This window comes from Macaca mulatta, chromosome 1 (genome assembly GCF_049350105.2).
Source record: "Macaca mulatta isolate MMU2019108-1 chromosome 1, T2T-MMU8v2.0, whole genome shotgun sequence".
NCBI lineage: Eukaryota > Metazoa > Chordata > Mammalia > Primates > Cercopithecidae > Macaca > Macaca mulatta.
The window spans coordinates 26,907,721-26,929,428 of record NC_133406.1 but is presented as its reverse complement, the minus strand read 5'-3'; the positions used below and the strand labels follow the sequence as shown (position 1 = coordinate 26,929,428).

General features: G+C 38.7%; 1 protein-coding gene and 1 pseudogene across 12 annotated transcripts in view; one reads left to right on the top strand and one right to left on the bottom strand.

Moving 5' to 3' along the window:
- CCDC181 (coiled-coil domain containing 181) overlaps positions 1-21,708 on the top strand; it is a 33,895-nt gene that overhangs the window by 5,091 nt on the left and 7,096 nt on the right. For 9 of the 12 annotated variants that reach the window (XM_028835919.2, XM_015124708.3, XM_077954846.1 and 6 more), the window contains exons 3-4: positions 98-1,048; positions 3,270-3,416. In XM_028835919.2, coding sequence (XP_028691752.1) covers positions 98-1,048; positions 3,270-3,416 — 1,098 coding nt within the window. The remainder of the gene's footprint in view (positions 1-97; positions 1,049-3,269; positions 3,417-21,708) is intronic. The other 3 variants (XM_077955029.1, XM_077954965.1, XM_077954884.1) reach the window with 1 other exon arrangement.
- LOC701056 (ornithine decarboxylase antizyme 1 pseudogene) lies at positions 11,321-12,242 on the bottom strand (annotated as a pseudogene).

Sequence of the window (21,708 nt, the reverse complement as noted above, 5' to 3'; positions counted from 1 at the left end):
TTCATAAAATAAATTACATGAACAGGAAAATCCCATTTTGTATGTCTACTGATAAATGAAGAATCTCAATTTTGACTGAAAAATATCTTGTTTTTAGATGGCTTGTGAGAAGGAAGAGAATATTAACCAAGACTTAAAAGAGAATGAAACAGTAATAGAGCACACCAAACAGCATTCTGATCCTGACAAGTCTCTGCAGGATGACGTCTCACCAAGAAGAAATGACATAATTTCTGTACCAGGTATTCAACCTTTGGATCCCATATCAGATTCAGATAGCGAAAACTCTTTCCAGGAATCCAAACTAGAAAGCCAGAAAGACTTGGAGGAGGAAGAGGATGAGGAAGTAAGGAGATATATTATGGAGAAAATTGTACAAGCTAACAAGCTTCTACAGAATCAAGAACCTGTGAATGATAAAAGGGAGCGAAAACTTAAGTTCAAGGACAAATTAGTTGATTTGGAAGTTCCTCCACTAGAAGACACTAATACGTCTAAAAATTATTTTGAAAACGAAAGGAATATGTTTGGGAAACTGTCACAGTTATGTATTTCCAATGATTTTGGACAAGAAAATGTACTCCTGTCACTTACTAATGCAAGTTGTGAAGAAAACAAGGATAGGACAATACTGGTAGAAAGAGATGGAAAATTTGAACTTCTGAATTTACAAGACATTGCGAGTCAGGGGTTTTTGCCTCCCATTAATAATGCAAATAGTACAGAAAATGACCCTCAGCACTTGTTACTCAGATCTTCCAACTCCTCTGTCAGTGGCACCAAGAAAGAAGATTCTGCAGCAAAGATTCATGCTGTCACTCACTCATCAACAGGAGAGCCACTGGTTTATATCCCTCAGCCACCACTCAACCGCAAGACTTGTCCAAGCTCTGCTGCCAACTCAGATCGAAGTAAAGGAAAAGGGAAATATAATCACAGGACACAGTCTGCACGTATCTCACCAGTGACTTCAACATACTGTCTTTCCCCTCGACAGAAAGAACTACAAAAACAGCTAGAACAAAAGAGAGAAAAGCTGAAAAGAGAGGTGAGAACCTAAGTGGGCATTATATTAAAAGTAGAGCATGTTTTACTGTTTTATAAATGCAATGGGAATTAAAACAGTTGTTCAAACCATTGGAGACTTCTTTTGATTTCTTTATCTATTGTTAGATTGATTAAGTATTAAGAATGTGTATTTATGGAGTGAACACGGTGATTACTTTGGTCCTTGTAAGGATCACAAAGAATAGTAGACTGATCTGTGTTAGCGGAGAACTCAGTGATGACTTCATCTGATCCTTTCATTTTAAAGGTGAGACTCACGAGATGTTAAGTGACTGCTGAAAGTAATCTTGATATGATAGGTAAAAATAAAATGTCAGATGGAAAAATGAAGGCACAAAGTGTAGAGGTTTAGGAGGCAACAGGAAGACTTGGACTGTAATTCTTTTACTTGCATGTGTTTCATATTATGTTCTATGCCTTCAGTTCTTTTACTTCCAGGATTTTAGTTTCAGATTAAGAATATAGCCTAACATTCTTAATGAAAGGTCTCCAAAATGCCTTCTAGAAATTAATTTTTTTTGTTTTTCATATTTGTTCTTATGTGAAACTCTATGTATCTTATAATTGAGAATTCCAGGACTTAAACTGGTGAGTTTTCTCGGAATTACTTATATCAGTGCTCCAATTCTTTGTTTTACTGGAAACCTAATGGTATTAAGCTGAGCCATACAAAATGTCTAATTCTAAATACAAAGTTCAGCAAATAATATACTAGAAGTGACCTTGCAGATCATTTTGCAGATACGAAAATCTTGGAAAGTTTAAATAACTTTACCAAGGTATATCTGTATTTGTTAGTAGCAAACTGGAATAAAAATTTCCAGTTCTCTGGTACCCTTGAGAAATGGTGTGTTATCTACTTTATATGGGAAATTATCAGGGAAATCTCTGGCATTTAAATCAGGAATTGGCATTAGCAAAAAAAAAAAAAAAAAAAAAAAAAAAAAAAAAAAAAAAAAGTGAAAAATGACTTCGTAAGAACGTGTAACCTCTAGCACACTCAGATAAGAACCTAAAAGGGTGCATGCTTATAGAGCTTCGCTCACTTGGTCACTAATAGCTTTAATAGTCAAACTAAGTTTACTTGATTCAGGTATAAAACAACCCTTAAAAGTATAAGAATTTGGTGACAATACAAAATAATTTTTTGAGAATGACATCAATATGTTTGCTGTACACAAATGTGTAGGTATGTGTGTATATTTTTACAAAAGTTATACTGGTGATTTTATGTAGTTGTCACTGCCTTTTTATTAATGAACTGATGTTAGTCTTTAGTGTGAGGGATGGATAATTCTGTTTTCATTTTGATTCTCTTTTCTGAATGTCATACTCTTTGTTCTGAAATACACTTTTATTGTGTCGATATCCTATAACTAAGTTGGCTCAAGACATGGTCTTCAAGTACTAAGACTTTTAACATGTTTTAGTTGGTTTCAGGTGAAGGCTTTGCTTTTTTATGCCCACATTTTCTGGGTTGGGTTGCTATACTCTGTCTTTCTAACCTAAGTGCATCATTTCAGTGTTCTCTTTGGCAACTCCGTTAGCGATCAGTGCTTTGGCTGTTAGCTTCTGTGTAATATACCTGAATGTTCCCCTTGGAAAGATAATCATCTTTTGTCATACTGTATTCATGCGAAGTATCCAGAGTCCTTTGTGTGAAATGGAAATGTATAATGTAAAATTTAATCTTTAATAAATTCATTTATATTTTCTATAAGGTAGGCTACTTTAGGGCTCAGAAAATAGTATATAGATATTCTCAAATATATTTTACACTGTTTGGTAGAATTTTTCCTTTCCTCTCTTCTTTCTGTTCAATCAAAAGGAATTAGAAAGTCTTGCTATATTGTCAAAATGTAAGGAAAACACTTAGAATTCCATTATTTGAAGAAAATTTAACTATAAACTTGTTAAATTAGCCCAGCTAATGTTTGTATTTTGGGTAGAAATGGGGTTTCACCATGTGGGCCAGGCTGGTCTCAAACTCCTGACCTCAAGTGATCTGCCTGCCTCGCCCCACAAAGTGCTGGGATTACAGGCAGGAGCCACTGCATCTGGCCTAGAAGGACCAATTTTCTGATGGAAAATTTTAGGATCAGGGAATCCTAATTTCAGATCTCAAAATATATCTCTCTACTCTGATAATTCATACAATTTTATTAATCTTTTAGTAATGTCTTTTCATATTCTTTTACTAGGAAGAGCAACGAAAAATAGAAGAAGAGAAAGAAAAAAAGAGAGAGAATGACATAGTATTTAAAGCATGGTTGCAAAAGAAAAGGGAGCAGGTCTTAGAAATGAGGAGAATTCAGCGAGCAAAGGAAATTGAAGACATGAACAGTAGAGTAAGTAAAACTTCTCTGAAAAATAAGTTTATACAGTTATGAAAGCTGAACTTATTTACAGAAGGGAGTCTGGATATCAGACTAACAGCCTATGGAAGAAGTAGAAAAGTTGTTCAAGAACTACCCTTGCAAAAGATGCAACATGCAGATAACTACAATTAGGTTCTAAGAGGCCTTGTGAAAATGAAATGATTCTTATTTTGTTCAGACTTTGATGGAACAGAAAACAGAAAACTATCAATTCATTTTTTCAAGGTGTAACTTTGGTATTCAAACGGGACAAAGATACACCCCCCCCCCACAAAACCCTACAGACTGATCTCACTTAAGACTAGACATATAGAAATCTTACGTAAATCTTTAGCAAATTAAAGACACCAAATTATTTAAAAGAATTAAAAAAACAAAATCCAAGAGAAAATTTAAAAATCATCCATATCCTTACTAAAAAAAGATATATATGTAAAGTAAAAGTTGAAAATTCAACCCTAAGCTCTTCCAGGCTCATCTCCAGTGATAACTACTTTTAACAGCGTGGTGCAAATCGTTTTAGATCTTACTTATATATTTACACGACAAAAGTTTTATTCAGTTTTTTTTCACTTCATCATGGAACTCTTTCTAGGCCATTATGTTTAAATCTCTCTTTTTCAAATAGCTGCATGGTATTACAGTGTTAATTTATTAAGCCATTCTTCATTTGTAGATATTTAGGTTGGTTCTGATGTTGCGCTAGTTAACAGTGCTGTAGTGAAGAGGTACATTCTATGGGAACATCAGTAATCTGTAGGAGAAGTTCTTCAGAGGGGAATTTATAATTTTTGAAGGTTTAGAGTGAAATGTTTGGTTAAAGATGCAAAAATAACCTCCCAAAAGATAATATGAATGTATAGTTCCTCCAACAGTGTGTGAGAGTGAATGCTACACCTGTTTCTCCAACAGTGTGTGAGAGTGAATGACTAACACAGTATGTGGGTTATCATCTTATTTTTTCTTCAAATTAGTAATATACATGCTTGTGTATGAGTATGTGTGAGAAATAATAAGAGATAGATATAGGTCTCTACCCCTAGTTTTTGGCACACAGCTCCTAAAACCTTTTTAATTTCTTGAGTGATAGGGGTTCTACATGTATTTCTGGTTCTAATAACTGAGCTTTTATCCTGGCTTCTGACAAAGAGCTGCTAATTCCTTGGAACCTCTTAGGTGATAGGACTCTCTTTGTTCTAATAAAATGACTCTTGGTGGGCTCCTGGATAGGGACTGGCTCCCAGAAAGACTAAGCCATGATTAGAAACTTGGAACTTTCGGTTCTAACTCCTTTCTTGTAGGAAGGGGGAAGGGGCTAGAGATTGAGTTAATAATCTCAATGACTATGTGATGAAGCCTTTATAAAAATCCCAAAGCTGCAGGGTTCAGAGAGCTTCTAGGGTATGGGAAATGTGGTGTTGGGAGGGTGGCCTGCCCCCAAGAGGGCATGGAAGCTTCACACCCCTTCCCAAATACTTTGCCTTGTGTAGCTCTTCATCTGTGTCTTTTATTATATTCTTTATTAATCAATTTGTAAATGTGTTTCCCTGAGTTATGTGAGTTGCTCTAGCAAATTAAACCTGAGGCGAGGGTCATGTTCCCACCACTCCCCACCCTGGCAATATATAGCTGGTCAGACAGAAGCACTGGTCACAATCTAGGCTTTTGATTGATATCTGAAGTGGAGGCAATCTTGAGGGATTGAGCCCTTAACACATGGGATTTGATGCTAACTCCAGGGATATATTATCAGGTTTGGATTAAACTGTAGGATACCCAGCTGGTGTTAAACTTGTCAGTGTGGGAAGTGGGAACCCTCCTACATTTTGATAACCAGAGGTGAAGTATTCTGTGTTGAGTGTGAATAAGAAGGAAAAACAATTGGTTTTTCTATTTATATAGCATGTGTATTCTTCTGTGAATTTCCTGTTTATAATCTTTTTCCTTTTTTAGTTTGGTTTTTATTATTGAAGTGGTATATGAGAGATTTTGATCCTTTATTGATATGTTATATATTTTCCTAGTCTGAAAATATATTTTTTGTTACAGTGTTTATTATGTCATTTGTGGAAGTTTTTAGCTTTTTAAAATCTTGGGATGGGCAGTACTTTCACAAGCAAGGCAGAAAAGACATAAACTAAAAGAGAAAATATGGAGAAATTTGACTGATACTATATAGTAAAATAATATACTGAGTAAGATTTATTTTAGGAAGGAAATTATGGATCCATAATAACAGATCTACTAATATCATTCATCACATCAGTAAGTAGACAAAAGAATATTATCTTGAAAGATATAGCAAAGGTATAATTTCTTTTTAAAAATTCCTAATAAAATGCAGATTATAAACACTATAATTGGGAAATACTCTAGGCATACCTGTTATAGTCAGAAACATGTAAGGTTCTATATTAAATAACTGTATTCTGATGTTTTAATCCAATTCATTAAGAAAAGGAAAGGACGTAAAAATAATAGAAGTGATGCGGCTAAGATGGCTGACTACATACAGCGGGGCTCAGAGGCTCCTATCCCAAAAAAACATAGTAAGCGTGTGAATCCTTCACTGGCAACCAAGGTATCCAGGTTCTCTCATCAAACTTGACTAGAAGGCTGGCGTGACCCATGGACAGAAGGAAGAATAGTGTAGTGCGTGGCCCACCTGAGAGCTACACGGGAAAGGAGAACCCCCTCCCCCCAGCAAGGGACGCAGTGAATGAGCACTGCTACCCAGAAGGGGAAGCTGCTTTTTCCATAGAACTGTGCAACCCATGGATCATAAGATCCCACTAGAAAATCCAGGCCGCTGGGGCCTAGCGTCCCAACCCTAGAACACGCAGATTCTTACAGCTTCTCAGCTGGAATCTGCTTAAGCCTACTGCACTCCTCGTGGGAAGGGTGACCAGTTTAAATTGTTGAGTTTCAGGTAGGCATGAAATATCCAGGTGAAAATACTGAAGATTAGTTGGAGAAATTTATCTAGTTTTCAGGAGAAATGTTGAGACTGGAGATAGGAAATTAGCGATTTCAGAGTAGTTTGTGGATGGAGTAGTTTGTGCGATAAGGATATGGCCATTGAAATAGGTGGCAAGTGTTTTGGAGAAAGACATAGAAGATGAGAGAATCAAAGGTCTGTGGGGGTGGATATTCAATGGCTCTTCTATGTAGTTATAAATATACCTTGGGACTGGGATGGAGAGGAATATTGAGTCAGGAGTGATCAGAGTTGGTTAGATAACTATCTTTAATAGAGCCAAATGATACAAATATCAAAGGAGAATGGGTTATCTCAGGAAAATGGAGAAGTACAATTCCAAAGACGTATGGGGAAATGAACAGAATATTAATTTATTTGTCTAACCACTGAAGTACTTGAAGTATGGCAGAAAATGCAGCTTCTGTTTCAGAGAAGATGTGGCTTGGGGGAGAATCAGAATTTGCATAAGATAGGAAATTTAGGGCCAGATCCCTTTCAGTGACTTGGGAGGATGGATGTTATTTGGGAGTTTTTATATCATTGACTAGGAATTACAGAGAACTAACAGGGGTTATGAAGGACAGGAGGAATTTGGGGTTGGGTAAAGAAGCAGCACAGCATATTGCTGTAGTGATTAAAGGTATAGAAGACAAGAGGAGTTTATGTTTCAGTCAGTGACTATGGAAAACACAGCTATGGCCATACTGCTGATAGCTTCTTGGACGATGATGGGCCTTCAGGCCTCATGGCATTCCATGTATTGATTTTTTTAAATGGGGTATTTGCAAAAATAAATGTACAGTATGTTCTGTTGTGCAATATTTGTACATAATTGTGCTATATTTGTACATAATAAATAGTAATCTTGGATTGTATTCTCAGAAAACATGAGTCACATTGAACATAATTTATTTCAAAATATTTATGTAGAAGACATGGTTATATATTTCCCTTTGAATATTTATTTTGTATATGTAGTATTTTTTGCTACATTTCAAGTCTGTCTCAAAAATAGATTTTAATGAGAAATAGTATCACAAGCTAATAGTATTCCGACGTACTTTTATGAACTTTGTCTCTACTGAAGCTGAAATATAGCACAATTTGGTAGCTGATTAATTTGGCTTATTAATACATTGCTATAATAAGTGCATTATGTTGATTATTTCTGTGGGACATCCTGTATAATGTGAGTCATAGTTTCCAGAAAATATCTTTAGCATTTATAGATTGTGGAATGACCTTTTTTACATTAGATGAATAAAAGATCTTAGGTGATGTAATTTTTATTGCCATTTTTAGGAAAAATAGCTAAAAATGACTTTCCATCATTGTTTTGAAATTTGCTTCTCTTGATCAGTGCTATATATGTATACACACACATGAAAATGTATGTATGTATATAGTCTATCTATGTTAACTGTCCATAGGTACTTATATACCTTGTGTATTCTGCATTGGATGTAATGTTGTATTAATGCCCATATAGTCTAGTTGGTTGATAGTGTTGTTAAGATCTTCTGCATGCTTATTGTTTTCCCCCATTTTTCCTATGAATTACTGAGAAAATAGTGTTCATAATTTCATCTGTCATTTTGCCCCTTGCCTATTTCTCCTTTGGTTCTGTTGAGTTTTGCTTCATGTATTTTCAATGTTGTGGGTATACATTTAGGACTTTATGTCTTCCTGATAACAACCTTTTCCCTTTATGAAATGTCCCTCATATCCTGAAGTCTGTTTTGTCTGAGGTTAATGTAGCCACACCAGTGTTCTTATGCTTACCATTTGCATGGTATAACTTTATTCATATTTTACTTTCAATGTATCCGTGGCTTTGTATTTAAAGTGGTTTGTGCAGACGTCATATATTTGAATCTTCCAGTCCAGCAGTCCACTCCTTTTACTTAGTATTCACTTGTATTTAATTATTTTTTTAAATTATACTTTAAGTTCTGGGATACATATGCAGAAAGTGCAGGTTTGTTACACAGGTATACACATGCCATGGTGATTTGCTGTACCCATCAACCTGTCATCTACATTAGGTATTTCTCCTAATGCTATGCCCTCGCTAACCGCCTACCCTCCAACAGGCCCCAGTGTGTGATGTTCCCCTCCCTGTGTCCATGTGTTCTCATTGTTCAGCTTCCACTTATGAGTGATAACATGCAGTGTTTGGTTTTCTGTTCCTGTGTTAGTTTGTTGAGAATGATGGTTTCCAGCTTCATCCATGTCCCTGCAAAGGACATGAACTCATCCTTTTTTATAGCTGCATGCTATTACGTGGCATGTAACTGCCACATTTTCTTTCTCCAGTCTATGATTTATGGGCATTTGGGTTGGTTCCAAGTCTTTGTTATTGTGAATAGTGCCTCAGTAAACATACATGTGCATGTGTTTTTATAGTAGAATAATTTATAATCCTTTGGGTATATACCCAGTAATGGTATCACTGGGTCAAATGGTATTTCTGGTTCTAGAGCCTTGAGGAATTGCCACATTGTCTTCCACAATGGTTGAACTAATTTACACTCCCACCAACAGTGTAAAAGAATTCCTATTTCTCCACATCCTCTCCAGCATCTATTGTTTCCTGACTTTTTAATGATCACCATTCTAACTGGTGTGAGATGGTATCTCATTGTGGTTTTGATTTTCATTTCTCTAATACTAATGATGATGAGCTTTTTTTCATATGTCTATTGGCTGCATAAATGTCTTCTTAGAGAAGTGTCTGTTCATATCCTTTGCCCACTTTTTGATGGGGTTGTTTTTTTCTTGTAAATTTAAGTTCCTTGTAGATTCTGGGTATTAGCCCTTTGTCCAGTGGATAGATTGCAAAAATTTTCTCCCATTCTGTAGGTTGCCTGTTCACTCTGATGATAGTTTCTCTTGCTGTGCAGAAGCTCTTTAGTTTAATTAGACCCCATTTGTCAATTTTGGCTTTTGTTGCCATTGCTTTTGGTGTTTTAGTCACGAAGTCTTTGCCCATGCCTGTGTCCTGAATGGTATTGCCTAGGTGTTCTTCTAGGGTTTTTATGGTTTTAGGTCTTATGTTTAAGTCTTTAATCCATCTTGAGTTAATTTTTGTATAAGGTGTAAGGAAGGGGTACAGTTTCAGTTTTCTGCATATGGCTAGCCAGTTTTCCCAACACCATTTATTAAATAGGGAATCCTTTCCCCATTGCTTGTTTTTGTCATGTTTGTCAAAGATAAGGTGGTTGTAGATGTGTAGCATTATTTCTGAGTCCTTTATTCTGTTCCATTGGTCTATATATCTGTTTTGTTACCAGTACCATGCTATTTGGGTTACTGTATCCTTGTAGTATAGTTTGAAGTCAGGTACCATGATGCCTCCAGCTTTGTTCTTTTTGCTTTGTATTGTCTTGGCTATGCAGGCTCTTTTTTTTTGTTCCATATGAACTTTAAAGAAGTTTTTTCTATTTCTGTGAAGAAAGTCAATGGTAACTTGATGGGGATAGCATTGAATCAGCAAATTACTTTGGGCAGTATGGCTATTTTCATAATACTGATTCTTACTGTCCATGAGCATGTAATGTTTTTCCATTTGTTTGTGTCCTCTCTTATTTCCTTGAGCGGTGGTTTGTAGTTCTCCTTGAAGAGGTCCTTCACATCCCTTGTAAGTTGTATTCCGAGGTATTTTATTCTCTTTGTAGCAATTGTGAATGGGAATTCACTCATGATTTGGCTCTGTTTATACTATTGCTGTATAGTAATGCTTGTTATTTTTGCATGTTGATTTTGTATCCTGAGACTTTGCTGAAGTTGCTTATCAGGTTAAGGAGATTTTGGGCTGAAACGATGGGGTTTTCCAAACATACAATAATGTCATCTGCAAACGGAGACAATTTGACTTCCTCTCTTCGTATTTGAATACCCTGTATTTCCTTCTCTTGCCTGATGGAACTGGCCAGAACTTCCAATACTATGTTAAATAGGAGTGGTGAGAGAGGGCATCCTTGTCTTGTGCCAGTTTTCAAAGGGAATGCTTCCAGCTTTTGCCCATTCAGTATGATATTGGCTATGGATTTGTCATAAATAGCTCTTATTATTTTGAGATATGTCCCATCAATATTTAGTTTATTGAGAGGTTTTAGCATGAAGGGCTGTAGAATTTTATTGAAGGCCTTTTCTGCATCTATTGAGATAATCGTGTAGTTTTCGTCATTGTTTCTGTTTATATGATGGATTATGTTTATTGATTTGTATATGTTGAACCAGCCTTGCATCCCAGGGATGAAGCCGACTTGATCTTGAACTTTTTCATGTGCTGCTGGATTCAGTTTGCTGGTATTTTATTGTGGATTTTCACATCGATGTTCATCAGGGATATTGGCTTGAAATTTTCTTTTCTTGTTGTGTCTCTGCCAGGCTTTGGTATCAGGATGATGCTGGCCTCATAAAATAAGTTAGGTAGGAATGCCTCTTTTTCTATTATTTGGAATAGTTTCAGAAGTAATGATATCAGCTCCTCTTTGTACTGCTGATAGAATTCAGCTGTGAATCTGTCTGGTCCTCAGCTTTTTTTGGTTGGTAGGCTATTATTGCCTCAATTCAGAACTTGTTATTGGTCTATACAGGGATTTGACTTATTTATGGTTTGGTCTTGGGAGGGTGTATGTGTCTAGGAATTAATCCATCTCTTTTAGATTTTGTAGTTTATTTGCAAAGAGGTGTTTTTAGTATTATATAGTTCATTATATGATGGTAGTTTGCATTTCTGTGTGATCAGTGGTGATACCCCCTTTATCATTTTTTTTATTGTGTCTATTTGATTCTTCTCTCTTTTCTTCTCTATTAGTCTGGAGAGCGGTCTATCTATTTTGTTAATCTTCAAAAACACAGCTCCTGGATTAATTGATTTTTTTTTTTTTTAATTTGGAGTGAGCATTTATTTGCACAATTACAACATGCGGACAAACCCAGGTGAGATGAGTGAGTCTATGTTTCCACCCACCAGGCTGACAAGGGGTGGCCCCAGGGGCCGGATGCCCAGTCCCCAGGAGGCCCTACTCCTCTTCCTCTCCCGAAGACTCTCTCTCGAAGGTGTAGGCCGTGAAGCAAGCGTCCAGTGTCTTGGGGACAAGGGGATGCCCCGGTCTCACAACCTCAAAGCCCAAAAAGCTGAAGGTTCAGAGCAAGGCAGCTCTATCCTGGTGGTTTCTTGTGGAAGCAAATGAAGAAAGGCATGGTTGGCTCGCAGCTGCTCCTCAGCAAATTCCAGGAGAACTGCAAAGCTGTCCTTGCTCCCTTCAGGCAGCCGCCGCCCGGGATCTCGATGTAGAGGCTGCCGCCACTCAGCACTGTTCCACAGTTAATGCGTTTGGCGTCTGTGAGCCCGGACTGGAGGTTGAGAATCCTCATCTTGTCCTTGGACATTACTTCCTCTGTTACATTCAGCCAATCATCCAAGTAGAATAAGTTAGCTGAAAGATTGTGATCTCTCTGACTATTCCCTCCCCACCTGGGATCTTCAGGGGTGGGTGAGGGGCTTCAGGGGTGGGTGAGGGGCATCAGGAGCACCACCGAGGCCCCCGACCCGGGTTACTACAGCAGCGGAGGGAGAGCCTGGAACTCTCACTGCTGCTGCCCTGGGGGCTGTGCAGGCTTAGAAGCGGCATGGTGCGGCTGGCGTGGATGGTGGCGCTGGGTTTATCCCCTTCCTTCTCTCTGGCGAAGCAGTGGCTATTGAGGGTCTGCTGCAGGGAGGATTTCACCATCCTGCCAGTGGGGTCCGAAACCAGGAAAACCTCCCCTGGCCTCTCCCTCCCGCCGCCGCCGCTACTCGCCATTCGTGATTAATTGATTTTTTTGAAGGGTTTTTCATGTCTCTATCTCCTTCAGTTCTGCTCTGATCTTAGTTATTTCTTGCCTTCTGCTAGCGTTTGAATGTGTTTGCTCTTGCTTCTCTAGTTCTTTTAATTGTGATGTTAAAATGTTGATTTTAGATATTTCCCGCTTTCTCCTGTGGGCATTTAGTGCTATAAATTTCCCTTTAAACACTGCTTTAGCTGTGTCCCAGGGATCTGGTACATTGTGTCTTTGTTCTCATTGGTTTCAAAGAACTTATTTATTTCTGCCTTAATTTTGTTATTTACCCAGGTGAAGGTGGTTTTATTCAGGAGAAGGTTGTTCAGTTTCCATGTAGCTGTGCAGTTTTGAGTGAGTTTCTTAATCCTGAGTTCTAATTGGATTGCACTGTGGTGTGACAGACTGTTTGTTATGATTTGCATTCTTTTGCATTTCCTGAGGAGTGCTTTACTTCCAACTATGTGGTCAGTTTTGGAATATGTGCTATGTGGTGCTGAGAAGAATGTATATTCTGTTGATTTGGGGTGGAGCGTTCTGTAGATGTCTATTAGGTCCACTTGGTGCAGGACTGAGTTCAATTCCTGGATATCCTTGTTCACTTTCTGTCTCATTGATCTGTCTAATGTTGACAGCAGGGTGTTAAAGCCTCCCACTACTATTGTGTGGGAGTCTAAGTCTCTTTGTAGGTCTCTAAGGGCTTGCTTCATGAATCTGGGTGCTCATGTATCGGGTGCATATATATTTAGGATAGTTAGCCCTTCTTGTTGCATTGATCCCTTTACCATTATGTAATGCCCTTCTTTGTCTTTTTTGATCTTTTTTGGCTTAAAGTCTGTTTTATCAGAGACTAGTATTGCAACCCCCTGCTTTTTTTTTTTTTTTTTTTTGCTTTCCATTTGCTTGGTAAATATTCCTCCATCCCTTTATTTTGAGGCTATGTGTGTCTTTGCACATGAGATGGGTCTCCTGAATACAGCACACCTATGGGTCTTGACTCTTATCTGATTTGCCAGTTGTGTCTTTTAATTGGGGGCATTTACCCTATTTACAGTAAAGGTTAATATTGTTATGTGTGAATTGGATCCTGTCATTATGATGCTAGCTGGTTATTTTGCCTGTTACTTGATGCAGTTTCTTCATAGTGTCAGTGGTCTTTACAATTGGCATGTTTTTGCAGTGGCTGGTACCAGTTTTTCCTTTCCATATTTAGTCCTTCCTTCAGGAGCTCTTTTAAGGCAGGCCTGGTGGTGACAAAATCTCTCAGCATTTGCTCGTCTGTAAAGAATTTTATTTCTCCTTCGCTTATGAAGCTTAGTTTGGCTGGATATGAAATTCTGGGTTGAACATTCTTTTCTTTAAGAATGTTGAATATTGGTCCCCACTCTCTTCTGACTTGTAGGGTTTCTGCAGAGAGATCTGCTGTTAGTCTGATGAGCTTCCCTTTGTGGGTAACCCGACCTTTCTCTCTGGCTGCCCTTAACATTTTTTTTCTTTATTTCAAACTTGGTGAATATGACGATTATGTGTCTTGGTGTTGCTCTTCTCGAGGAGTATCTTCGTAGTGTTCTCTGTATTTCCTGAATTTGAATATTGGCCTACCTTGCTAGGTTTGGGAATTTCTCCTGGGTAATATCCTGAAGAGGGTTTTCCAACTTGGTTCCATTCTCTCTGTCACTTTCAGGTACACCAATCATGTAGGTTTGGTCTTTTCACATAGTTCCATATTTCTTGGAGGCCAAGTTTGTTCCTTTTCATTCTTTTTTCTCTAATCTTGTCTTCACATTTTATTTCATTATGTTGATCTTCAATCTCTGATATCCTTTCTTCCACTTCATTGATTTGGCTATTGATAGTTGTGTATGTTTCACGAAGTTCTTGTGCTGTGTTTTTCAGCTCCATCAGGTCATTTATGTTCTTCTCTAAACTGGTTATTCTAGTTAGCAATTCGTCCAACCTTTTTTCAACGTTCTTAGCTTCCTTGCATTGTGTTAGAACATGCTCCTTTAGTTCAGAGGAGTTTGTTATTACCCACCTTCTGAAGCCTACTTCTGTCAATTTGTCAAACTCATTCTCTGTCCAGTTTTGTTCCCTTGCTGGCGAGGAGTTGTAATCCTTTGGAGGAGAAAAGGCATTCTGGTTTTTGGAGTTTTCAGCCTTTTTGCACTGGGCTTTCCTCGTCTTTATGGATTTATCTACCTTTGGTCTTTGATGTTGGTGATCTTTGGATGGGGTTTTCATGTGGATATCCTTTTTGTTGATGTTGATGCTATTCCTTTCTCTGTGTTAGTTTTCCTTCTAACAGTCAGGCCCCTCTGCTTCAGGTCTGCTGGAGTTTGCTGGAGGTCCACTCCAGACCTTGTTTGCTTGGGTATCACTAGCAGAGGCTGCAAAACAGTAAAGATTGCTTCCTGTTCCTTCCTCTGGAAGCTTTGTCCCAGAAGGGCACCTGCCAGAGCTCTCCTGTCTGAGGTATCTCTCGACCCCTGCTGGGAGGTGTCTCCCAGTCAGGAGGCACGGGGGTTAGGGACCCACTTGAGGAGGCAGTCTGTCCCTTAGCAGAGCTCAAGCACTGTGCTGGGAAATCTGCTGCTCTCTTCAGAGCTGGCAGGCAGGGACATTTAAGTCTGCTGAAGCTGTGCCTGCAGCCACCCTTTCCCCCAGGTGTTCTGTCCCAGGGTGATGGGACTTTTATTTATAAGCCCCTGACTGGGGCTGCTGCCTTTCTTTCATATATGCCCTGCCCAGAGAGGAGTAATCTAGAGAGGCAGTCTGGCTTTGCCAAACTGTGGTGGGCTCTGCCCAGTTCCAACTTCCTGGCTGTGAGTGGAAAACTGCCTACTCAAGCCTCAGTAATGGTGGACGCCCCTCCCCACACCAAGCTCAAGCATCCCAGGTCGACTTCAGACTGCTGTGCTAGCAGTGAGAATTTCAAGCCAGTGGATCTTAGCTTGCTGGGCTTTGTCAGGGTGAGATCCACTGAGCTAGACCACTTGGCTCCCTGGCTTTAGCCCCATTTCCAGGGGAGTGAATGGTTCTCTCTCACTGGCAGTCCAGTATGAAGAAAAACTCCTGCAGCTAGCTCGGTGTCTTCCCAAATGGCTGCTCAGTTTTGTGCTTCAAGCCCAGGGCCCTGGTGGTATAGGCATTCCAGGGAATCTCCTGGTCTCCTGGTTGTGAAGACCCTGGGAAAAGCGTGGTATTTGGGCCATATTGCACTGTTCCTTATGGCACAGTCCCTCACGGTTTCCCTTGGCTAGGGGAGGGAGTTCCCTGACCCTTAGTACTTCCCAGGTAAGGTGATGCTTCACTCTGCCTTGGCTCACTCTTTGTGGGCTGAACCACTGTCTAACCAGTCCCAGTGAGATGAGCAGAGTACCTCAGTTAGAAATACAGGAATCACCTGCCTTCTGTGTTGATCTCGCTGGGAGCTGCAGACTGGAGCTGTTCCCATTTGGCTGTCTTGCCAGCCACCTGTGTATTTAATTATAATTATTGATCTGATGGTTTTTAGATCTGTCATTTTGATATTTGTTATCTATTTGTTCAATTACTCATCCTTTTCTGCTTTCTAATCAAGTGTTTAAAAAACAGTCCTTTTTATTTTCTTGTATACTTTTTAGGTATGCCTCTGCATGCTTTTTTAAAAGCATTGCTCTGATTATAATATTTATACTGAATGTGTGGAATATCACCTTTGAAGAATTTTTTTTTCCTTTTGCTGGATATAGAATTTGAGGCTGATAGGTATTTTTCCCCTGCAGCATTTTAAAGATGATGTTCAATTGTTTTACAACGTGCATTGTTTCTATTCAGAGGTCGGCTATTATTCTTATCATTGTTCTTGTGTATATAATAAGTTTTTTTCCTCTTGCTTCTTTAAAATTTTCCTGGCTTTGGTTTTTAGAAGTTTATGACATGTGTGATTTTCTTTGAATTTACCTAACCTGGGTTTTGCTCAGCTTCTTGGATCTTTATGTTCATGTTTTGTACCAGATTTGGGAAATTCTCAGCCACTCTTTCTTCAAAGGTCTTTATTCTTTATTTTTCTTTTCCTACTTTATCTTTTTTCTCTTCTCCTTCTGAAAATCAAATTTTACATATGTTCTAACACGTGCTGTTATATCATCTTACTAAACTTCTGTTTACTGAAAATTTTTTTCCTTTGTTCAGTTTAAATCATTTCTGTTGATCCATCTTGAGGCATCAGTACTTCTGCAGTGTTCATTCCACTGTCAAGCCCATTCAGGGAATTTAGGTTGTGTTTTTTTTTTTTTTTTTAATTTTTTTGTGGTGTGTTTGTTTGATTTCTTTTTTTTTTTTTTTTTTTTTTGAGACGGAGTCTCGCTGTGTCTCCCAGGCTGGAGTGCAGTGGCATGATCTCGGCTCACTGCAAGCTCCGCCTCCCGGGTTCACGCCATTCTCCCGCCTCAGCCTCCCAAGTAGCTGAGACTACAGGCGCCCGCCACCACGCCCGGCTAGTTTTTTGTATTTTTTTAGTAGAGACGGGGTTTCACCATGTTAGCCAGGATAGTCTCGATCTCCTGACCTCGTGATCCACCCGCCTCGGCCTCCCTGATTTCTTTTTTTTAATTATACTTTTAAGTTCTAGGGTACATGTGCACAACGTGCAGGTTTGTTACATATGTATACATGTGCCATGTTGGTGTGCTGCACCTGTTAACTCATCCTTTACATTAGGTATATCTCCTAATGCTATCTCTCTACCCCATGACAGGCCCTGGTATGTGATGTTCCCCACCCTGTGTCCAAATGTTCTCATTGTTCGATTCCCACCTATGAGTGAGAACATGCGGTGTTTGGTTTTCTGTCCTTGTGATAGTTTGCTCAGAATGATGGTTTCCAGCTTCATCCATGTCCCTACAAAGGACATGAACTCATCCTTTTTTATGGCTGCATAGTATTCCATGGTATATGGAATATATACACATGTGCCACATTTTCTTAATGCAGTCTCTCACTGATGGACATTTGGGTTGGTTCCAAGTCTTTGCTATTGTGAATAGTGTCGCAGTAAACATATGTGTGCTTGTGTCTTTATGGCAACATGATTTATAATCCTTTTGGTATATACCCAGTAATGGGATGGCTAGGTCACATGGTATTTCTAGTTCTAGATCCTTGAGGAATCGCTACACTGTCTTCCACAATGTTTGAACTAGTTTACAGTCCCACCAACAATGTAAAAGCGTTCCTATTTCTCCACATCCTCTCCAGCACCTGTTGTTTCCTGACTTTTTAATGATCAACATTCTAACTGGTGTGAGATGGTATCTCATTGTGGTTTTGATTTGCATTTCTCTGATGGCCAGTGATGATGAGCATTTTTTCATGTGTCTGTGGGCTGCATAAATGTCTTCTTTTGAGAAGGGTCTGTTCATATCCTTTGCCCACTTTTTGATGGGGTTGTTTGTTTTTTTTTCTTGTAAATTTGTTTGAGTTCTTTGTAGGTTCTGGATGTTAGCCCTTTGTCAGATGAGTAGATTGCAAAAATTTCCTTCCTTTCTGTAGGTTGCCTGTCCACTCTGATGGTAGTTTCTTTTGCTGTGCAGAAGCTCTTTAGTTTAATTAGATCCCATTTATCAATTTTGGCTTTTGTTGCCATTGCTTTTGGTGTTTTAGTCACGAAGTCCTTGCCCATGCCTATGTCCTGAATGGTATTGCCTAGGTTTTCTTCTAGGGTTTTTATGGTTTTAGGTCTAACATTTAAGTCTCTAATCCATCTTGAATTAATTTTTGTATAAGGTGTTAGGAAGGGATCCAGTTTCAGCTTTCTACTTATGGCTAGCCAGTTTTCCCAGCACCATTTATGAAATAGGGAATCCTTCCCCCATTTCTTGTTTTTGTCAGGTTTGTCAAAGATCAGATGGTTGTAGATGTGTGGTATTATTTCTGAGGGCTCTGTTCTGTTCCATTGGTCTATATCTCTGTTTTGGTACCAGTACCATGCTGTTTTGGTTACTGTATCCTTCCAGTATAGTTTGAAGTCAGGTAGTGTGATGCCTCCAGCATTGTTCTTTTTGCTTAGGATTGTCTTGGCAATGCAGGCTCTTTTTTGGTTCTATATGAACTTCAAAGTAGTTTTTTCCAATTCTGTGAAGAAAGTCGTTAGTAGCTTGGTGGGGATGGCATTGAATGTATAAATTACCTTGGGCAGTATGGCCATTTTCACGATATTGATTCTTCCTATCCATGAGCATGGAATGTTCTTCCATTTGTTTGTGTCCTCTTTTATTTCGTTGGGCAGTGGTTTGTAGTTCTCCTTGAAGAGGTCCTTCACATCCCTTGTAAGTTGGATTCCTAGGCATTTTATTATCTTGGAAGCAATTGTGAATGAGAGTTCACTCACGATTTAGCTCTCTGTTTGTCTATTATTGGTGTATAGGAATGCTTGTGATTTTAGCACATTGATTTTGTATCCTGAGACTTTGCTGAAGTTGCTTATCAGCTTAAGGAGATTTTGGGCTGAGACAATGGGGTTTTCTAAATATACAATCATGTCATCTGCAAACAGGGACAATTTGACTTCCTCTTCTCCTAATTGAATACCCTTTATTTCTTTCTCCTGCCTGATTGCCCTGGCCAGAACTTCCAACACTATGTTGAATAGGAGTGGTGAGAGAGGGCATCCCTGTCTTGTGCCAGTTTTCGGTGGGAATGCTTCCAGTTATGCCCATTCAGTATGATATTGGCTATGGATTTGTCATAAATAGCTCTTATTATTTTGATATACATCCCATCAATACCTAGTTTATGGAGAGTTTTTAGCATGATGGGCTGTTGAATTCTGTCAAAGGCCTTTTCTGCATCTGTTGAGATAATCTTGTGGTTTTTATCTTTGATTCTGTTTTTATGATGGATTACGTTTATTGATTTGTGTATGTTGAACCAACCTTGCCTTCCAGGGATGAAGCCAACTTGGTCATGGTGGATAAGCTTTTTGATGTGCTGCTGGATCCGGTTTGCCAGTATTTTATTGAGGATTTTTGCATCGATGTTGATCAGGGATGTTAGTCTAAAATTCTCTTTTTTTGTTGTGTCTCTGCCAGGCTTTGGTATCAGGACGATGCTGGCCTCATCAAATGAGTTAGTGAGGATTCCTCTCTTTCTAATAATTTGAATAGTTTCAGAAGGAATGGTATCAGCTCCTCTTTGTACCTCTGGTAGAATTCGGCTGTGAATCCATCTCACCCTGCACTTTTTTTGGTTGGTAGGCTATTAATTATTGCCTCAATTTCAGAGCCTGTTATTGGTCTATTCAGGGATTCAACTTCTTCCTGGTTTAGTCTTGGGAGGGTGTAAGTGTCCAGGAATTTATTTATTTCTTCTAGATTTTCTAGTTTATTTGTGTAGAGGTTTTTGTAGTATTCTCTGATGGTAGTTTGTATTTCTGTGGGATCAGTGGTGATATCCCCTTTATCATTTTTTCTTGTGTTTATTTGATTCTTCTCTCTTTTCTTCTTTGTTAGTCTTGCTAGTGGTCTATCGATTTTGTTGATCTTTTCAAAAAACCACCTTCTGGATTCATTGATTTTTTTGAAGGGCTTCTTTTATCTCTAACTCCTTCAGTTCTACTCAGATCTTAATTATTTCTTGCCTTCTGCTAGCTTTTGAATGTGTTTGCTCTTGCTTCTCTAGTTCTTTTAATTGTGACGTTAAAATGTTGATTTTGATATTTCCCACTTTCTCCTGTGGGCGTTTAGTGCTGTAAATTTCCCTTTAAACACTGCTTTAGCTGTGTCCCAGAGATCTAGTACACTGTGTCTTTGTTCTCATTGGTTTGAAAGAACTTACTTATATTTCCCTTAATTTTGTTATTTACCCATTCAGGAGAAGGTTGTTCAGTTTCCATGTAGTTGAGCTGTTTTGAGTGAGTTTCTTAATCCTAAGTTCTAGTTTGATTGCACTGTAGCCTGAGAGACAGTTTGTTGTGATTTCTGTTCTTTTACATTTGCTGAGAAGTGCTTTACTTCCAACTATGTGGTCAATTTTGGAATAAGTGCTATGTGGTGCTGAGAAGAATGTATATTCTGTTGACTTGTGGTGGAGCGTTCTGTAGATGTCTATTAGGTCCACTTGGTGCAGGACTGAGTTCAATTCCTGGATATCCTTGTTCACTTTCTGTCTCATTGATCTGTCTAATGTTGACAGTGGGGTGTTAAAGTCTCCCATTATTATTGTTTGGGAGTCTAAGTCTCTTTGTAGGTGTCTAAAGGCTTGCTTTATGAATCTGGGTGCTTGTGTATTGGGTGCATATATATTTAGGATAGTTAGCTCTTCTTGTTGCATTGATCCCTTTACCATTATGTAATGCCCTTCTTTGTCTTTTTTGATTTTTGGTTTAAAGTCTGTCTTATCAGAGACTAGTATTGCAACCCCTGCTTTTTTTTTGTTTTATTTTCCATTTGCTTGGTAGATCTTCCTCCATCCCTTTATTTTGAGCCTATGCGTGTCTCTGCACATGAGATGGGTCTCCTGAATACAGTACACTGATGAGTCTTGATTCTTTATCTGATTGCCAGTCTGTGTCTTTTAATTGGAGCATTCAGCCCATTTACATTTAAGGTTAATCTTGTTATGTGTGAATTTGATCCTGTCATTATGATGCTAGCTGGTTATTTTGCCTGTTAGTTGATGCAGTTTCTTCCTAGCGTTGATGGTCTTTACAATTGGCATGTTTTTGCAGTGGCTGGCACCAGTTGTTCCTTTCCATGTTTAGTGCTTCCTTCAGGAGCTCTTGTAAGGCAGGCCTGATAGTGACAGAATCTCTCAGTATTTGTTTTTCTGTAAAGGATTTCATTTCTCCTTCACTTATGAAGCGTAGTTTGGCTGGATATGAAATTCTGAGTTGAAAATTCTTTTCTTTAAGAATGTTGAATATTGGCCCCCACTCTCTTCTGGCTTGTAGTATTTCTCCCGAGAGATCTGCTATTAGTCTGATTGGCTTCCCTTTGTGGGTAACCTGACCCTTCTCTCTGGCTGCCCTTAACATTTTCTCCTTCATTTCAACTTTGGTGAATCTGACAATTATGTGTCTTGGAGTTGCTCTTCTCGAGGAGTATCTTTATGGTATTCTCTGTATTTCCTGAATTTGAATGTTGGCCTGCCTTGCTAGGTTGGGGAAGTTCTCCTGAATAATATCCTGAAGAGTGTTTTCCAACTTGGTTCCATTCTCCGTCACTTTCAGGTATACCAATTAGACGTAGATTTTGTCTTTTCACATAGTCCTATATTTCTTGGAGGCTTTGTTTGTTTCGTTTTACTCTTTGTTCTCTAAACTTCTCTTCTCGGTTCATTTCATTCATTTGATCTTCAATCACTGATACCCTATCTACTACTGGATGAAATTGGCTACTGAAGCTTGTGCATGCGTCACATAGTTCTTGTGCCATGGTTTTCAGCTCCATCAGGTCATTTAAGGTCTTCTCTAAC